The sequence below is a fragment of the Nicotiana tabacum genome, chromosome 5, assembly GCF_000715075.1.
Source record: "Nicotiana tabacum cultivar K326 chromosome 5, ASM71507v2, whole genome shotgun sequence".
NCBI lineage: Eukaryota > Viridiplantae > Streptophyta > Magnoliopsida > Solanales > Solanaceae > Nicotiana > Nicotiana tabacum.
In genome coordinates, this window is record NC_134084.1 from 155,465,583 (window position 1) to 155,484,855 (window position 19,273).

The 19,273-nt window shown below is 34.0% G+C and overlaps 1 protein-coding gene across 1 annotated transcript; it reads right to left on the bottom strand.

Moving 5' to 3' along the window:
* Window positions 1–9,968: 9,968 nt before the first annotated feature.
* On the bottom strand, window positions 9,969–11,631 carry LOC107786548 (putative BOI-related E3 ubiquitin-protein ligase 3). The gene is made up of 2 exons (XM_016608033.2): window positions 11,145–11,631; window positions 9,969–10,516 (listed from the first exon to the last, which is right to left on the bottom strand). Exons 1-2 carry the CDS (start codon window positions 11,439–11,441, stop codon window positions 9,974–9,976), a joined length of 840 nt encoding a protein of 279 aa, XP_016463519.1. The 5' UTR covers window positions 11,442–11,631; the 3' UTR covers window positions 9,969–9,973.
* Between the last annotated feature and the right edge of the window lie 7,642 nt (window positions 11,632–19,273).

Consider the following 19,273-nt stretch of genomic DNA (forward strand, 5'->3'; position numbering starts at 1 on the left):
ATAGGCATTGTGAATTTCTTCCCAAGTGGTGGGAGGGTATTTCATGAGTCTGCTTAACAACTTTCTGGTCGCCCTCGATCCATTCCAGTTCAACCCATTTTGGAAAGCTGCCACCGCCATCCCTTTTGATATGTTTGGCAAGCTTCATTCTAACTCTGTTGAACTGAGCGAGGAAGTCCCTGAGTCCCTCGCCAGGCGATTGTCTGATGGCGAATATGTCATTCACCCTGGCCTCCGCCTTCTTAGCCCCAACGTGGGCGGTGACAAACTTATCGGCCATTTCCCCAAACGTTGTTATTGAACGTGCTGTTAATTGTGAGTACCATGTTAAGGCTCCCCCTGTTAGGGTTTCGCCGAACTTCTTCAGCAACACAGATGGTACCTGCTCTTTTGAGAGGTCGTTGCCTTTTACTGTTGTGACGTAATGAATGATGTGATATTCTGGGTCTGTTGTGCCGTCGTATATCTTCAAATATAGCGGCATTTTGAAGTTCTTGGCTATGGCATGTGGGCCTGCCTCCTCACTGTACGGTTGTTCGACGAACCGACCCACGTCCTGTTTTGGTAGCAGTTTTGGGGCGCTCGGTATCTTATCAACCCTTTCTTGATGCTCCCTCATTTGGTCGCGGAGCACTTTATTCTCGTTCTCCATTTCTTTTATTTTCTTCAGAATGGTCGCAAATGCATCATTACCTGCATCAATAGTGGTGCGAGTGTTACTTGTTGGGAGAGGGGCGGGAGCAGGTTGCTCATTGGAGATTGCTGTGGTATCCGCTCGTGCGGCGCTTCTACTCGCCCCTTGAACGGGTTTGTTGAGTATGTTGTTTCGAGTACTTGTCAACCACATCTCAAGTATTTTTTTCACTGCTGGTGGTGCTTCCTCGGTTGTGGACGTGTAGGCTCTCCTTTCGCGTGAAGCAATTACACTTCCATGAGGGGGAGGTGAGTCACTCCGTCTGGGTGTAGCGCTTGGCGTCACATTCTCCTCGTCTTCTCTGTCAACCTCGTTGATGGTGTTCAAGAGGTTGGCAGTGACATCCACTACTGCTTTCAATCTTTCATCTCTTTTTCCTGCCATTGTTAGTTTGTGCAAAGGAGATAAAGGTGGTTGTTGTCGTTTTTTTATCTAGAAGAAACTAAAATTTTAACTAGAAACTCCCCATAGATGGCACCAAATTGTTTTACCCAAAAAGTGTTAAACCGTTTTTTAAACGAATTAATAAGAAAACAAGGGATGAATCCTAATTAAATATAATTACTACTAGATCTGAAGACTTAATGCCTTAACGATGTAGGATTGTGTCCGATAATATTGAATGCCGATTAAGAGTGCTCAATGATTGTCAATGAATACAACAAAGGAACCCTGCAATCGATGAAGATAATGACAATAAATGTAATAAGAAGGAACTTTGTTACCCAAATATTAGATGACTTGTATGATTCTCCTTCCTGACAACAACGTGAGGACAATATGAAATAAAGGTGGACAAGAGATCCTTGGATCTTGTGAGTAAAAGATATATGTTGAGTAATGAAATAAGTGGACAAGACAAGATTTGTATATTTTCTGTAGTCAACCTTTACAATGTGTTCTTATCCTAAAAGTGAAGATCTCTTTTTGTTCTTTATCTCTTCCTATTTATCGGGGATATTCCGACTAAACCCTAAAAAGTACAACTGGAGGAATATCCAATGGAATATTCCTTCCTCCTATTCTAAACTTATTCTACCGTTGCTTGCGTACAATTTTTACTCAACCTCGGCACTAATCTTTCTTAAGATGAATCCTCGCCTTTGTACCGTGTCGGCTTAATCATCGACCATGTCCATTGGCAGTTATTAAGTCCAATCTAAATTTTGACCAATACAGTTAGTCCCTCCCCTTTTTGAGGTCTTGGTATTATACGTCCTAGATGAGCGGATTCTGTCTGCAACCGTTCAGAGGAAATTTGGTTGTGATGATTGAATCGAATTGGCCGAGGTCAAACTGGCGGCATTGCCAGCGGGGCTGCGGTTGGTGTGGTTGACGTAGGATGGCGTCATGGCCACGCGTGTCATCATTACGCGTCTTCCCAATGCAGTGTCTGTGCTTCTCTCGCTTCAATTTTTGTGCCATTGACGACTCTTTGCCTCAATTCCGGTGCCACCCAATCCTTATAAATAGAGGAAAGGGGCTTCGCTTTCGAAACCTTTAGCATTTCTCATTTTGTATGCATATTGTTCTTCTTTGGCTTTCTTTTCCGATCTCCACTTCCAATTTCTTACAGCTTCTTCAATTTTAGTCCATGGTTTTTCGGTCGTTTGCATGTAATGTTAATTTTGGCGGAGTCGAACATAGACCGACTTGAGGTTGGATATTAGTTAGCTCGAACGAGGTCGAGGTTGATTGATTCGAATGAGATTGAATGTAAAATAATTCGAACGAGGTAGAATATAAAACAATTCGAGCAAGGTAGAATGTAAAATAATTTGAGCGAGGTCGAATGTCAAATAATTCAAGCGAGTCGAGTGTAAAGTAATTAGAGCGAGATCGAATGTAAAACAATTTGAGCAAGGTCGAATGTCAAATAATTCGATCGAGGTCGAATGTAAAACAATTCGAGCAAGGTCAAATGTCGAATAATTCGAGCGAGTCGAATGTAAAAAATTCGAGCAAGGTCGAATGTCAAACAATTTGAGCGAGGTCGAATGTCAAATGATTCGAGCGAGGTCATATGCCAAACAATTCGAGCGAGGTCGAATGTCAAATGATTCGAGCGAGGTCGAATGTAAAACAATTCGAGCGAGGTCGAATGTCAAACAATTCGAGCGAGTCGAATGTCGAACAATTCGAGTGAGTCGAATGTCGAACAATTCGAGCGAGGTCGAATGTCAAATAATTCGAGCGAGGTCGAATGTAGGATATAGAATAATTTGGTGGAGTTGTGCAAAAATGCTGCATGCTGCTTTGTTTATTTCATTCATTGGAGAATTTTTTATGTTTCTGTTTGTTCCATACATACATTTGAGAAGTTCCAGTCTACCAGACAACGCCAAATTATTTTACAAAAAAAGTGTTAAACCTTTTCTTCAAACGAATTAATAAGAAAACAAGGGATGAATCCTGGTTAAATATAATTACTACTGGATCTGAAGACTTAATGCATTAACAATGTGGGATAGTGTCCGATAGTATTGAATGTCGATTAAGAGTGCTCAATGATTGTCAATGAATGCAATAAAGGAAGCCTGCAATGAATGTAGATAATAAATGTAATAAAAAAGAACTTTGTCACCCAAATGTTAGATGACTTGTATAATTCTCCTTTGTGACAACAACTTATGGACAATATGAAATGAAGGTGGACAAGAGGTCCTTGGATCTTGTGAGTAAAAGATATATGTTGAGTAATGAAATAAGTGGACAAGACAACATTTGTATATTCTCTGTAGTCAACCTTTACAGTGTGTTCTTATCCCAAAAGTAAAGATCCCTTTTTGTTTTTTATCTCTTCCTATTTACAGGGGATATTCCTAAGAAACCCTAAAAAGTACAACTGAAGGAATATCCAATGAAACATTCCTTCTTATTCTACCGTTGCTTGCATACATTCTTTACTCGACCTCGGCACTAATCCTTCTTAAGATGACTCCTCGCCTTTGTACCGTGGTCCGCTTAATCGTCGACCACGTCCATTTGCAGTTATTAAGTCCCGTTCAAATTTTAACTAATACAACTTCAATTGCAAGATATAATATATGGTTGTTCTACGTCAATAACTCCATAATACCAGTGGCGAAATCATATACATTCAAGGAGTGTCAATTGACACCCTTTAGCCGATAAATTTTTTATTATTGTATATATATACATATTACAAATTGTCTCCTCTTGATATTTTTGTAGATTTATTTTTTATATTTGACCCCCTTAATAAAAAATTTGGTCAGTTCTTGAGAACTAGTATTGTTTTTATCATAGAAGACAGTTTATTGTTCCCTATTCGATGGTAAACGATTGCACGCGAACCAATCCAAAACCAATAAATTGCTACTAGTATTAAATTTCGAATAAAACAAAAAAGCTCAATTCCTTGGAAGGAAAAATCAACTACTAATATAAGAATAGACTGACTGAACCAGTAGCAGGCCATACTTATTTCTGACATCCACTCACAGTCACGGTTCAACACACATTAGAAACGACTGCTATAATCAGATATGAATAATCAAATCAATTCTAAAGTAAAAGATTTGAAACCCCCGGAAAGGTAAGAGTAATGTCTCCAAGAAAAAAAATTAGAAGAATATGCTATGTCCTCTACTACTAATAACTCTCTTCAATTAATCAGATTCTGGTGCTTCGTCAGAAAGTACACAAAATTAACAACTACAACGATGTAGTAAAATTACATTAGTGTGATATGGGGAGGGTACCCCTACCCCGATGGAATAGAAAGGTTGTTTCTGAAAGACTCTCGACTCAAGAATATAAAAAGAGATAATATCAGTACCATCACAAATATCATAGAAAAAATAACAATATGAAAACCAGATGCAAAGTAAAAGCAATAGCCAGTAAATCCGACACTATGAGAAAAGAAAGAGTAGTAAAACACAACATTGCTACTAGCTATCTTAGACAAAAACCCTACCAGACTAGTCTCACAAAGGTACGAAGTAAGACAAGACAAAGTACACAAAATTAACAAGTCCAAAAAAATATGGGGAAAAGCTCAAATATGCTACTCCCCCAATGTACTTCAATTGATTTTGTCACTTGTGTATGCACATGTTAAGAAATTTATCTTGTAATATTAATTAAAAATAAAATTGATCATATTAATTTTTTATCTTTTTAGTTTGTTCATTAAAAATATAACAGATACTCTGAGACTCTTTACTTCAAAGGTAACTTTAGAGAGAAAAAAAAAAGAAGAAGTTAACTTATTGATATTTGAAAAATCAAATATTGTGGATCACAAATAAAAAGTCAAAAAATCAATTAAAATGGAGCGAATGAAATATTAAACATATGTCGCTCATTAATAGTTGATCTTAAATATACAGTTAGGGGTGTACATAGGTCGGGTTGGTTCAGATTTTGCAATTACCAAATCAAACTAATTGTATCGGGTTTTTAAATCTATAGATCAAACCAAACCAACAAAAGTCGGGTTTTTCAATATCGGGTTTTCTCGGGTTTCTCGGATTTTTCGTTCCGATAAACTTGTGCTCCAAATATTTCTATAGTCCTAAATACAACAATAGGGAGGAATACACCAGATTTGCCAAAAATCTTTTAAGAGAAACAAAATAAGACAAAATCGCATAACAATGTACGAAATACATCTCTCTTAATTTTACACAGTTCATATTATTTAACCAAATGATTCAAAATATAAGTAAACAAGTTTCAATATCTTTTTAAGTAACAACCAATTACTCATGTTAAGCATCTAAGGGAAACAAAATAAACAAATGAATTCAACAGTAGGGAGGAATACAACAGATTTACAAAAAGAAACTTGCTAATCGGAAAAAGAAAAATCTTAGTTAATTGGGGAAAAGCAAGGTATATGTATACAGCTAAAAGAAAACCTGTAAAATGAGAGCAAAAGAGCTTTACCAATGATAGGGATTGAGCAAAGGAAGAGCGTAGGTTTTTTGCCTTTGGAGAAGAGGAAAGATGATTTCAATTGTTTACCTTTACGTATTTCAGAACAACTTTAGGATAATGTATTGCTGCTTTAGGATTAGGTTTTGGTTTGGGCTCAATTATTCTTTTATGGGCCAAACAAAAACAAACATTTACATGGGCTATAATACCAACTTAAAATATTATGCTATATACATAAATTATAATAAAAATTAAGAAATATTTATAACTTACATTCTATAAATATTTTTATCTATCTAATATATAAAATATGTATACATATAATATCGGGTTGGTTTGGTTTCGGTTTGACTTTTTTTAGTTAATACCAAACCAACCCTATTGTGGTCGGGTTTTATTTTTCAATACCAAACCAAGTCAAACCAAACCACTAGTCGGGTTTTTTTCCCGGGTTGACTCGGGTTTTCGGGTTGATGCGGGTTATCGGTTTGGTTTGTACACCCCTAATCACTGTTACGAATTTGGACTATATGTCATGACCCGCCACATCATCATGCCACGTAGGTGTCACTTGGCATATATTTTTACCATATAGAATGGTTACATAAGTTAGGGACTAGATCTTGGTGGAATATTCTAGAACTATGGAGAATTCCTTAGAAATGTTCTAGATAGTTATGCACTTGTAGGGAGGTTCTAGAGAAATATAGAGGTTTCCTTAGGAAGACCCTAGAGCCCTATAGAATTGTTAGGAAAGTCCTTAGAAGATTCTAACTATGTAGAATATTCTAGAGAAAGACTTATTTGTAAAAACGGAAGGACTTGTAGAATATTATTATTTACATACTAGCCCCTAGGTGATTAGTATAAATAGGGGGCATTCATCTGTAATTCATGAACCAAGCTAAACTATCATGTTCTTTCTAATACAAAAGCTTTCTTTGGCAATTCTTTTGTGTTCTAATATTCTCTTAGCGATCTTGAGTGTAGTAAGGCTGACTTGGCATAACAAGAACGTGAGCAAGCTGTGCAAGATCGTGAGCGAGTTGCCAAGTGCCGCACGTGCGCTTAGTTTAAGACTAAGGATGTGACAACGTGGTATCAGAGCAAAGGTTATGACTAAGGAATGTTAGAAAGAATACAAGAGATTGCTAGAAGGAAGTTTTGTAGGGAACCATGGCCGGAATTACCAAGGGCTTGGTACTTGCAGAAGGGATCAACGCGAGGTCCCTAAGTGAAAGTAGTATGGTGGTGCACGGGCTGCACGTGAGGTGGCAGACTGGCGGAAGCTAAGGGAGCTCCGACAGAGGCCACAATTGGGGAGTATGTACGCGAGTTCACTACCTTAATGCTGCAAATCTCGTCATTGTCCGAGGAAGATTTCCTCTTCTACTTCATGGAAGAGTTGCAAAATTGGGCAAAGCATAAGTTAAGAAGACATCAAATAGCCAACGTGAACGGGGCCATCGGAGTATCCTAGTCACTTGTTGACTTCAAGATGGAGCCTGCCAAGTCCAAAGAAGGCAACGCCGAGAGGGATGAGGGAGATCATGATGAGGACACGGGAAATGCATAGCCGAGCTATACAAGGGTAATGGCAAGGGGCTATCCCATAACGCACAGGGGTCCAAGAGAAACGGCAAGGGGCCGGAAAATGGTAGGGAGTACGTGCCTAAGGGAGGGTGCTACTTCTGTGAAGGATCACATCTGGAAAGTGAATGCTCAGAGTTGGGGAAGCTTGCAACAATGATAGGGAGCTTTTCTCAAGCACATAAGGATGACACAGGGGGAACCGCATGTATTTGAGGGATGCGTTTGGAATCTAAGCCGAAAGTAAGGGATTCTAAAGCCTATCTTGGTACCATGCAAATGGAGCATGGTGGCAGCAAGAAAAGTTGGATGGGCATAGTTGAAAAGGATGGAGAGTTACAAAGTGATGGCATGCTATCGGACTCAGACAATGCACCAAGCAGAGGGTTCAAGTTTGCCAGTAAGGCTGGACCATAGAGGGCAGCCAAATAGGGAATGGAAGCACGTACTCGATGCTTGAGAAGCTGCTAGACTTGGTTGAGTCATGGGAAGATTCAGGTCAAGAGCAAGAAGGGGCATCCGATGGGCGGAGTATGGAGGCCATCATTGCTAGCCGTCCAAAGTACAAATGGCGTGAGAAGAAAGGTAGCCAGTACCTTGTGAAATGGGAAGGAGAACCTCTTCATAGGGCATCATGGCTAATAGACAAAGATCTTTGGCGACGCCAAGACGAGGTGCGCACATATGTGTCGATAATTTGTGCCGAGGGCGGTACAAAATTGGGTGGGGGAGAGTGTAATGACCCGCCACATCATCATACCACGTAGGTGCCACTTGGCATATATTTTTGCCATATGGAATGGTTACATAAGTTAGGGACTAGATCTTGGTGGAATATTCTAGAACTATGGATAATTTCCTTGGAAATGTTCTAGATATTTATGCACTTGTAGGAAGGTTCTAGAGAAATATAGAGGTTTCCTTAGGAAGACCTTAGAACCCTATAGAATTGTTAGGAAAGTCCTTAGAAGATTCTAACTATGTAGAATATTCTAGAGAAGGACTTATTTGTAAATACGGAAGGACTTGTAGAACAATTATTATTTACATACTAGCCCCTAGGTGATTAATATAAATAGGGGGCATTCATTCGTAATTCATGAACCAAGCTAAACTATCAAGTTCTCTCTAATACAAAAGCTTCCTTTGGCAATTCTCTTGTGTTCTAACATTCTCTTAGCGATCATGAGTGTAGTAAGGCTGACTTGGCATAGCAAGAACGTGAGGAAGCTGTGCAAGATCGTGAGCGAGTTGCCAAGTGCTGCACGTGCGCTTAGTTTAAGACTAAGGACGTGACATATATGTGACATTATCGAAACCCTCTTTACATACCAACCTTATCACGTCCTCTTACGAATGGCACATGTGAATTGTTTTGTTAAGTTTAGTGGCATATTTAAAAAAATTCCCAAAAATTCCGCCAACACCATCTTTAATTAGAGCTTGGTTCGAGTCTAGGAATGAAACTCCTCTTTAATGTGTCTCGAATCTGAATTAATCGAGTTAATAGATGCTAATGCTAGATGGTTATAAAAATTAAAAACAACAAAATGCAAAAAGTAGATGAATCCCCCTAATAAGTGAGCAAAAAATACAAGATTGTAAACGAAATAAATGAATTTAGAATGACTATTCTACCAACACAACACCCTCTCCCTACACAATACCCTTGACGTGCGGCTCTTCCTACGAAATTCCTTTTGCACCGAATTGTGTTGTTGTTGTTATAGAAAAAACAAGTAAAAATAGATGAATCCCATAGTAAGTGAACAGAAAATACAAGATTATCAAAGAAATCAATGAAATATAGAATGACTTTTCTGCCTAACCAAACACGCCTTTAATGTATTAACTTAATACCAAAATATCGAACCGAAATATCTAAATATGGTATCGTACGGACCAACAAACATCCCTACTAGGCGTGTTTATGGTTCGATTTGGGTCGGTTTTTCCTTAAAAAGAAACCAAATCAAGTAAGTCGGTTTTTCAAATATTGGAACTAAACCAAACCAATTAAGTCGATTTTTTATTAATTCGATTTTTGTCGGCTTTTCGGTTTTTTCGGCTATTTATCGATTTTTTTCTTAAATATGAGAAATACACTACCAAACACATATTTCGGCGACTACATTTTCAATGTAATACTATCAGATCAATTGCTCTTTGAGAAATCTATCATTTACCAAGATATATTGATAATAATTAAATCAAATAGTGATGAATAATTTAAGTACTAAATTAAAAATCAATTATTTTTACATGAAATAAATTCTTGTATTTAGCAAAAGAAAACTATCAATCAAACTAGAATGTAAAAACAAAGAACTAAATTATTATAATAGCAAAGAACTAGACTAAAAATTCAAGTGACTAAGGTGTACTATAAAATTTTAGAAACTTTATATAAAAGTATACATACATATATATATATATATATATATATATATATATGTGTGTGTAAAAATAAATTTAAATAGCTACTTTTATAGTCGGTTTGATTCGGCTTTTTCCGATTATTTTTTGATTAAAACCAAAACCAAACCAAATTTGATCGATTTTTAAAATTTAAAACCAAAACCAAATCAAACCTAAAAAATATCAATTTTTTGGTCGATTTGTTTTATTTTCGGTTGGTTCGAATTTTTTGGATTTTTTAGAACATCCCTAATCCCTACCCCTTTTCTACCAACTCAATGTTCATTTACCCTCTTATGATGAAATGTGACTGCATTTTTTTTCTTGGAAACATGAAACACTAGTCATTTTCATAAGAGAAGATCAAATCAAAGCTTCAATACTTGCTTTCTTCTCAATTCTACAGACAGGACATGAATGTAGAAAAGGGTCACAATTTTTGCAAGAAGAAAGATGCCTACAAGGCAAGAAAACAATACACGATTTCCTACAATTGCAGCTTTTGCACATCATTTTCCTCGTTTGTTGTTCCTCATTTCCTGTCTCAAGACTGAGTTGCTGTGACTCTTGTACGTTATGCTCCATTGGTCGTACATCACAACAAGACTCTGCATCTCCTACACCTCCATTGGTTGATAGAATACGTGCACTTTCTCTTAGTTGTTCAATTGTGTTGTTTAAAGATAGGACAATGGCTTCGTTTTCTTTGGCTATTCTTTGCCATGTTTGATTCTCCATTTCTATTCTTTTTAAGAAATCTTGTAGGTCCTTTGACTTGTTCATTGCCTTTGCTATTTCTTCGTCCTTTTGTTTTAGTAAAAACTGAGCCTTTGTTTCGTAGTTTCTCAATATTAATGTTAGTTGTTGCTTTCTTTGTTCCTGTAAAGCTAATCTCAGTCTCTCGTTCTGTTTATCAAAAAAAAAATTAAAAAATTGTTAGGTTGCTGCATATATCGTTCATAAAAAATTAAAAAAATAAAAATGCAAACTTTCCGCTTGTTAAAATTTGGACAAAACACAAAATTGGTTGGTTGGCCGAAACCAACTACATTAATAGTAATCTTGATTAGAAAAATGTATTTTAAAATAATAATAAATATGTATAAAAAATGTATTTTTATAAAATAATAATCTTGATTAAATCTTAATAACTTATTCGTTGTATTTTACGAAGGACATGCCTTGACGTAACTGGTAAAGTTATTGCCATGTGACCAGGAGGTCACAGATTCGAACTGTGAATTGCGTACAATAGACCCTTGTGGTCCGTCCCTTCCCGGACCCTAGTGCACCGGGCTGCCTTATTCGTTGCATTTTATACTGCAGCGTATGTCCGAAGACGAATTTAAAAATAGAGGGAAAGAATTGTTTTTGCTACTTATCAAAAATATCCTTACAACTTGAGGTCTTAAAAACATTTCTATGGGTGTAGAAAAAAAAATTGAGTTCTTCTTTTTTTTAAAAAAAAAAATCTAAAAAGAACAGAGTGTCATGTAAAATGGAAGGAAGAAATTGTAAAAGATACAAGAATAACCTGTAAATTGATGAACTGATCAATCTCAAGCCTCTGTTTCTCTAATTGGCAGGCTAGGCTCACCACTGTTTGGTTAGAATTGTAAAAGTTCATCAAATTCTGATTATATTTCTGGTTCAGAATTTGAAACTGCTGCTGCTGCTGTTCAATTTGTAGAAATTGCTGTTGTTGTTGTTGTTGATGTTGAGGATTAAAGTAAAAGTGGCTAAATCCGCAAACATTATTCTCCATTAAATCCTGTGAACTTACCAAAGGAAACCCAAGATTTTCTGAATATAACTGCGCTTGAATGGCCATATTTGTAACAGGAAGAACAAAAGTGCAAAACCAAAATAAGAACTTGATTTGTTCCAAAAGGAGAGGAGAGGAGAGGATTTCTATATAAAAATCTGTTGGCAAAACCTATGACAAAATTTGTGACATGTTTCTTGGTTAGGGTAGGCCAAACCTATGACTTATATATATTGAATAAATAAATAAATATAAGAAGAAGAAAAAACAGAAGATGGTGGGGTCTGTTTCTTCTGTTCTGTTGTGTATTTATAGTAATAGAAATAATTTTGTTAATTCAAAATTATGGAAACTGAAAAACTGAAAAGTTGCAGGAAGTAAAGGAGGGGAAGCATTAAAGGGAAAATTTATAACTGGTAACCTTTTACATGCAGATTTTGTGACTAAACTATCGGGTCAGAAGTTTTGTAACAAAATAAATGAATGATTTAGAAATTACAGTTAAATTTAATTCCATTCCTAATTTGGAGGTTTGAATTGAAGGAGTTTTGTGTGTGTTTTTGGATTCAGTATTTTAGGATTATGGATAGCAACAGAAAGGAAAAAAGAAATGGTCAGTTTTTTTTTTTGTTTTTTTTTATTTATTTTTAATTAGGAGAATTATTAGAGGGAAATCAAAGATTTGTCAGTTTGGTCATTTGTGAAGCCTAAATAATAGGATATCCTCTACCTTTGTTTTGCTTTTGCCTAAGGGTGTCAATGGTTCGGTCCGGCCGATTATTTTATAAAATTTGTATCATACCAATTTTTCGGTTATTTTATTATGTATAACTAAAATTAGACTTTTTGAAACCATCCCAATCATGTCGGTTTCATTTCGGTATCGGTACGGTTCGGTTAATTTTTGGTATTTTTTAAATGTCATAAAATTCACCAGTAAAAGTAGAATGTAATAACATACGTTCTTTTATAGGACTTAGCGAAACTCTCTAGACATTTTATTGTTTAAAGGATAATTAATTAAAAAATATGAAAGATGGCTAGAGTATAGGTACACAACTATTCGACACCAACGTAAAAGAAACCAAGTAAAAACAAATAAAATATAAATCACACGAGTGAAAAGATATTAACCAAGTTGGGACTCAAGAATAAAGTCAATATTAAATATTTTAAAAGATAAATCTAAATTATATAAAAGGAAACATATTCAAACATTGTAATTTACTGCTCATAATCGTTAGAATACTTTGTGTCTTGCTAATAAAGATACTTGAAATAACTTAGTTAAGTATAAGTAGCAGAATAGGTTTTAGAAATTATTATTTTGAGTTTAATTATTTATTGGCTTGTAACAGTTTTCATAATTCCAAGACCCAATGAAAAATTTAATACTTTATTAGTTTTAAACTTACTATATGAATATATTTTTCACATGTAAAATTTATTCGGTACGGTTCGGTATTTTTTAGGTTTATTTTTATAAAATAAAAAACCTACCCTAATTATCGGTACGGTTATAGATTTATATAAAAACCTACGATTTCTTTAAAAGAAATCTAAAATCGGTGCGGTATGGTTCGGTTGATTTTCTAATATCCACCCCTACTTTTGCCTTCTTAACTTTCGTAACTTCTTTTTTAATTCATCCAAAAAAAAAAAGTAACTTCTTTTTTGAAATATTAATACTTTTCTCTGTTCTAAAAGAAACTGACAATGTTTAGAATATGAAGATTAATGAATTTAATTTCCAGTATAAATTCAGACACCCGTTCCTTGAATTTTCAAAAATAAAATTACAATGTGAAAAAGTATATAAAGCAATCAACGAGTTAAAAAATTATACTAATATCATTGTGTTTTATTGTCAAATAATTTTCTTTGTTTAGGATATTTTAAATAAAATTATAACAATTTTTATTTATACTACCTTACATAGTTTTAAAATATATAAGTTTCATAGAAAAAAAATAATAAATTGATATTTAAATTAATTCAAAAATGCATTGAAGATAGTACTCTGAACCTCGTCATTCTTTTGGATCTTAGGGAATATTATAAATCACAAATGTTATAGTTAACAGTATTCTAAAAAAAATGAAAAACATAATCATAGTTAAAAGAATTTTTGAATTCCCAAATAACTATTTTTCAATACTTTTTAAAATAAATGTAAAATTGTATATAAAATGTTCTAAAGGAACCAAGATACACCTTAATATTTAAAACAAATGTAAGTTATTTTTATTTGCCCTATACTGATTTACTTTTCAAATTCAGATTTGGTTTTGACATCATTGATTAGTCATCATTCGCCAAAGGGTCATTTTTTAGTAAGGTAATTTGTGGCTGCTGGGATTAATAGGTTATGATAGAAATTAAATTAAAAGGCTACCAAAGAAAAATAGGTATCATATTAAAATATTTAATAAAGAAAATTTAGAAGGTAATTTAAAATTTCCAAATCAAGTTTGGACATTCTAATCAATGGAGATTATGCCAATTTATGATTCATAATATTAAATCGATGACGATAATATAATTGATCTAACCAATTAGTTGTTAATTTGTTTCCATCTTACTTTTTGGTAATCTTTTCGTGATTTTAGGAAATAAATTAATTGAAATTCTAGTCAATAGAAGCAAAAGGAAAGTTTTAGAAGTCATAAAACAAAACTTCACGGGCTTAACGTGAAAAGATGCATAGGAAAACTTTCAAGAATAGAAGATACTACATAAATTGGTATTCAATATCTCAATTGCAGTATTATAATTGAACATATTTCTTCCTTTAATAGTTTCACTTTTTCTCGTTTTATTTTTAAATTATATACATTTTGAGCTTACCATACCGACAATATTACACAATCAAATCACTTAAATGATAATTGCAAGTAATTTTATTTAACTTCTTGTTATTTTTTTTTTTTTGGCTCTATGTTGTAACAATTTCTATATTTCTAGTTTACACATCATATATTTTCATTAAGTACTGAATGTGGCTTTACATCATTCCCAGAATAGCCACATCCTTGGCCGAAACACAAGCCATTAGATGGCAAAAGGACTACCATGCAAATTATTACTATACAAAACGCCAACATTACCAATCTAGCCAAATTTTTACAAACATTAGCCGTAATATACTTTTCGGTTTGAAGAAAAAACCGAAGTTTCAAGTAAACAACTTCGGTCGGTCAATTAAATTCAACAAGAAAATTGTCGAAAAAATCGATCGAAGTTGGTCGGTATTTTAATTATGTAATTAAAAAATACACCATCTGGGAATCGAACTGGGGTCTATACTGTGGCAAAAAACTATTCTACCACTAGACCATCGGTGCATTTTGTTTTAAGATTGTCTTTTATTTTATTTATACTCTTTAAATGTTTCCGCATGAAAATAATTGACCGATATCGATCGATTTTATTAAAAAATAAAATTATTGACTGAATTTGGTTGGTTTTTTAAAATGACCGGCCGAATTAACCGACCGATTTTGGTTGTTTTTTTAATATTAATTTTAATTTATTTTAAATAAAAAACCAACCAAAGTTGGTCGGTTTCTTGAAAAATAAATGTCGCGGGAACTCAAAATAGTTTTTCGCATTTTTACGCCAAAGAAAACCGACCAAAGTTGGTCAGTTTCATAAAAAGAAATTAAAAATTAAAATATTTTGAAAAACCGACCGACTTTGGTCGATTTTTTAGCCGGACTTTTGACCGACCAAAATTGCTCAGTCGATCGCGGTCGATTTTTGCCGAACTTCTAGTAGTGATAGTCATTTTCTTTAATTAAACATATCAGATTTTACTAGAAATAATGGACTAAAAAAACAATAACCAAGTAGCTTATCTGACCTTGGAGTAATGTTGTAATCTGTATAAGGACCCATTTTTTCGATTTATTTTTCAAAAATATATTTGACCATGAAAAATTTGTAAGTTTTTCGAGTTTTTTATTTAAAAAATGAGTTCTTAAAAAAATTCGAATATTTTTCTCCACTCACAAAACTACAATATTTTTTCAAGTGAAATGCATATCCAAACATAATTTTAAATTTCAAATACAATTTTTCAACTTAACTTCAAATACTACTTTTTATATAAAAAAAAATTATACCAATTTTATGTCCAAACGCCTACTAAATTTTGTAAAGAAAAAAGTGATCAATTTGTCTACTTTTCAGGTATGATATTTAAGAGATAAGGCAATATGCCTACTTTTGTATGTATTTCTGTTCATAATTAACAAACATCTCACCTAAATCTCAAGGAATTAGGTGGTCTTATTAAATCAAAAGCAAAATACTATTACGCTAATTAATTATGAAAGTTAAGTTTTATGAATTCTCCTAGCTTTACGTATGACTATCTAGAAAGAAAGCCTTCGACCATAGTTCTAAGTCGTGGCGAAACAAGAAATTTTCCCAAGGTATTCAAATTTGAAAGATATGAAAAAAATTGCGACAAAGGGTGTTCAATAAATGTTATATACCTCTAAAACGTAATATTTTACTTATATACACAATATAATTTTTTGATGAAGGGTGATCAATTGACCACCTTGTAACCATGTGGCTTCGCCGGTGAGTTTAAGCAATAGTTGAAAATGTATAATAATTAACTTAATAGGCACTCAACCTTGTCACATCACTTACCTGGAATATTTTCCATAATTTTTAAGGGTAGCATGGGGCTTTGAGAGTTTATAGCTAGGGAAAGCTAAATAAATATTGGAGTGACAAGAGCTGACTTTGTATTCAGGCCAGTTTGAAAATTATTGTGTAATTATTAGATTGTATAAATATTTGGATTTATAATAACCGATTTATTTTTCATAATGTAATTATAGAATAAGTTTCAGAGTCATATTTGATTGACTAGTGTAATATATGTATTTTATTTTAAACAAAAACTAACTGTAAGAAATTAAATAATATATTTATCATATTACATGTAAATAAGTTTTAATGTATAACAAATATATGTGTGTAAAAGAAATATTAAAAGAAAAAAGAAGTTTGAAAATTAATCTGGTAATCACATATCTTGTAATTACTATCCATTCTGTGCCCCTCGTCGAAATTGGAGAGTGTAATTGTATTCTCTTAATTATACTCAAATTACAGTAAGTTCTAAACTGACCAAATACTTATTAGACAAGTCAAACTATGTAATTATAACCTTAAAGATCACTGTAAATTAAAGGGGAATAAAAAATAGCCATATTTACATGTGGTATAGCCACAGTTTTAAAATTAATCAAAATTTAGCTAGTTTTCATGTAAAGATAAATCTGAACGAAAATACTGTTCAAAATCCGGAAAATACTCCAAAATAATATACTGGAAATCCAGTATAATATGCTGGAAGTTCATACACAGGTGCTCCAATCTCCAGTATATTATGCTGGAACTTTTCGCGTGTTGGAGTTCCAGCATAATATGCTTGAAGTTTATACACACGTGCACCGATCTCCAGTATATTATGCTGGAACTTTCTGTGTTGCAGCAAAATAATAGTTATTTTTCAATGACTTTACAAACGCTGACTATTTTTGAATGACTAATTCGAAAACTGACTAGCCCGTACTATTTTTACCAAATTAAAGGGTCTCGAGATAAATTCGGTTATTTAACTCCTGTTTTATAAATTGTAATTGCCGTGCAACCTTATTGATATACAAACAAAATGCCCGTCCAACGAAGTATGTGTTGTTGACTTGAGATAACACAAAATCATTCCACCCAGGATGACAGATTGTTGATATTTGAGGTGTGTTACTATCCCATCTAACGGTTTAAATCTTTTTATTTAATTATATCTTTAATATGTCCTTTAGTGTGTGAATTTCATTCCTTTTCACGGGTCAATATCATATAAATATTCTTTTTAATAATAGATGGCCATGAATTTCGAATCAAGAACCTCTGTTTCACTATACGGAATAATGTTTTAGTGACGACCTTTTTAAAGTCGCCACTAAAGTCAAATTATATGTCGCCTGTTTCACTAGGGACGTACATTGAAAAAAAATTAGCTTTGTAGCGATTAAGGTCACGACAAAAAGTAAATAAATATACAGCTAGGTCGTTCGTCCAACCAGCCACCTATTAATGACGACTTAAGTCGCCACAAAAAGTTGTCTTGAAATTTTTTACTATATAATATATTGTGTCTTCTACACTGATTCAATAGGATCACTTCACCTTTCTACGGATTAAAAGTAAAGGGAAGCGAGTGCAAGTGCATACTATCTCATTTGCACATATTAAGTCTAAACACGTTCGCACAAAATAATACTCTGATTTAACGATAATTCGCACTCAGTAATATAAAATTTGAAACTCACACCCTTACTAACTCGATATGCCAAAAAACGACAAAAAAAATCAAACTGTATACGCTAAGGGACAAAAGGACAGGGTGGAGGGGAGATGTTCTTGTAGTACATGGGGGCAATGGAACATGAATTATAGTGAAATTAAAGGAAAACAATAGTATGTCATCACACATGAAATGAATTGCAATTGAAATTAATAGTAGTGAATAGTGATGGATATGTTTCTCATAATCATCATCGTACTTGTTTGCAGTGGCAAAAGCATGATTTTTCATCGAGAGGATTCAAAATATAAAAAAAAGTAAACACACGAAGAAGGCAAAAAGCTAATGAGATTCAACATTTAATTTATATACATGAAAAAAAATAACCTTATATATAAGTATAATTTTTTGCGAAGGGGTTTGGCCGAATACTCTTCTGCCTAGCTAGCTCCGCCCCACTTGTTTGTATCTTCGTTCACATCCTTTTAGACGAAGTCCCCCCCTGATTTTACACAAGAATCAGCCAACATAACTTTCTTACTTTGGCACATAGCACATGGCATTCTTTGGCCAAACCAAAACCAGAATGGATGTGTATGTAACTATTGACCCATCAATCCATTTTGGACTGTTTTCATTGGTGACTTTTGAATTCACTATGGAAAGTTTTGCCCAATTTGGTCCACCTAAAATAAAGCAGAACAATACAAGTGTGAGAAATGGAGTCTTTTCCCCTACTTACACTTCTACATGTCTTTTCAGCATTGCCAAAAACTTATTGCTTGGGTAGTACCAAAGGACTTTATATATATATAAAGTGCATCTTTTTGCTGTACTGATCCTTCCAACACGGTAATATTGAAAACGGTCCAAATTTGGTGCATCTTGGTGCTTGTCTGATCAATGATGACTTCAATTGTTCACTGAAATTTATGTGAATGACCGTGACAACTCTTTAAAATCCTACTTAGTGTGATTAGATATGTCCCTAAAGTAAAGTAATTTTGTTGTGTAAATTGGTTTATATTTGTACTTTTTTCAAATATATATACACTCGAGCCACAAGTAGTGAGTCGTGTCTTTGGGTTCATGGGGGGGAGGGGGTAATATGCTACTACAGAATGATACTTTTTTAAAATTTAACCAAAAAGAAAATAAATACAGTAACTCTTGAAGATTTAGTACGTACCTGACACTATAATATGATCATAATGCACCAATAACTACGTTGGTGCAATAGTTTAATTATGGTACATAAGTAACAGATGAGTAATTTCTTCAGTTTCTCTTTGAAAATTGAATGAATGAACTAGTTACGAAAAGTAGGAAATGAGGGATATGGGGGCCTATGTACTGCCCACGTACTAGTGTCTGAAGAGTCGTTCCGTGCTAATTAGTCTAGTAATTCTGATATACACTATATGTCATGAGGAGCATATTTAAAAAATGTACGGTAAGACTAGGTACGATAAACCTTTGTGGTACGACATTTTCCTAAACCCAACGAAAGCTTAGTGCATCGGGCTGTCCAGTATATGTCATGAGCAGTAGTGGCAAAATGGATAAA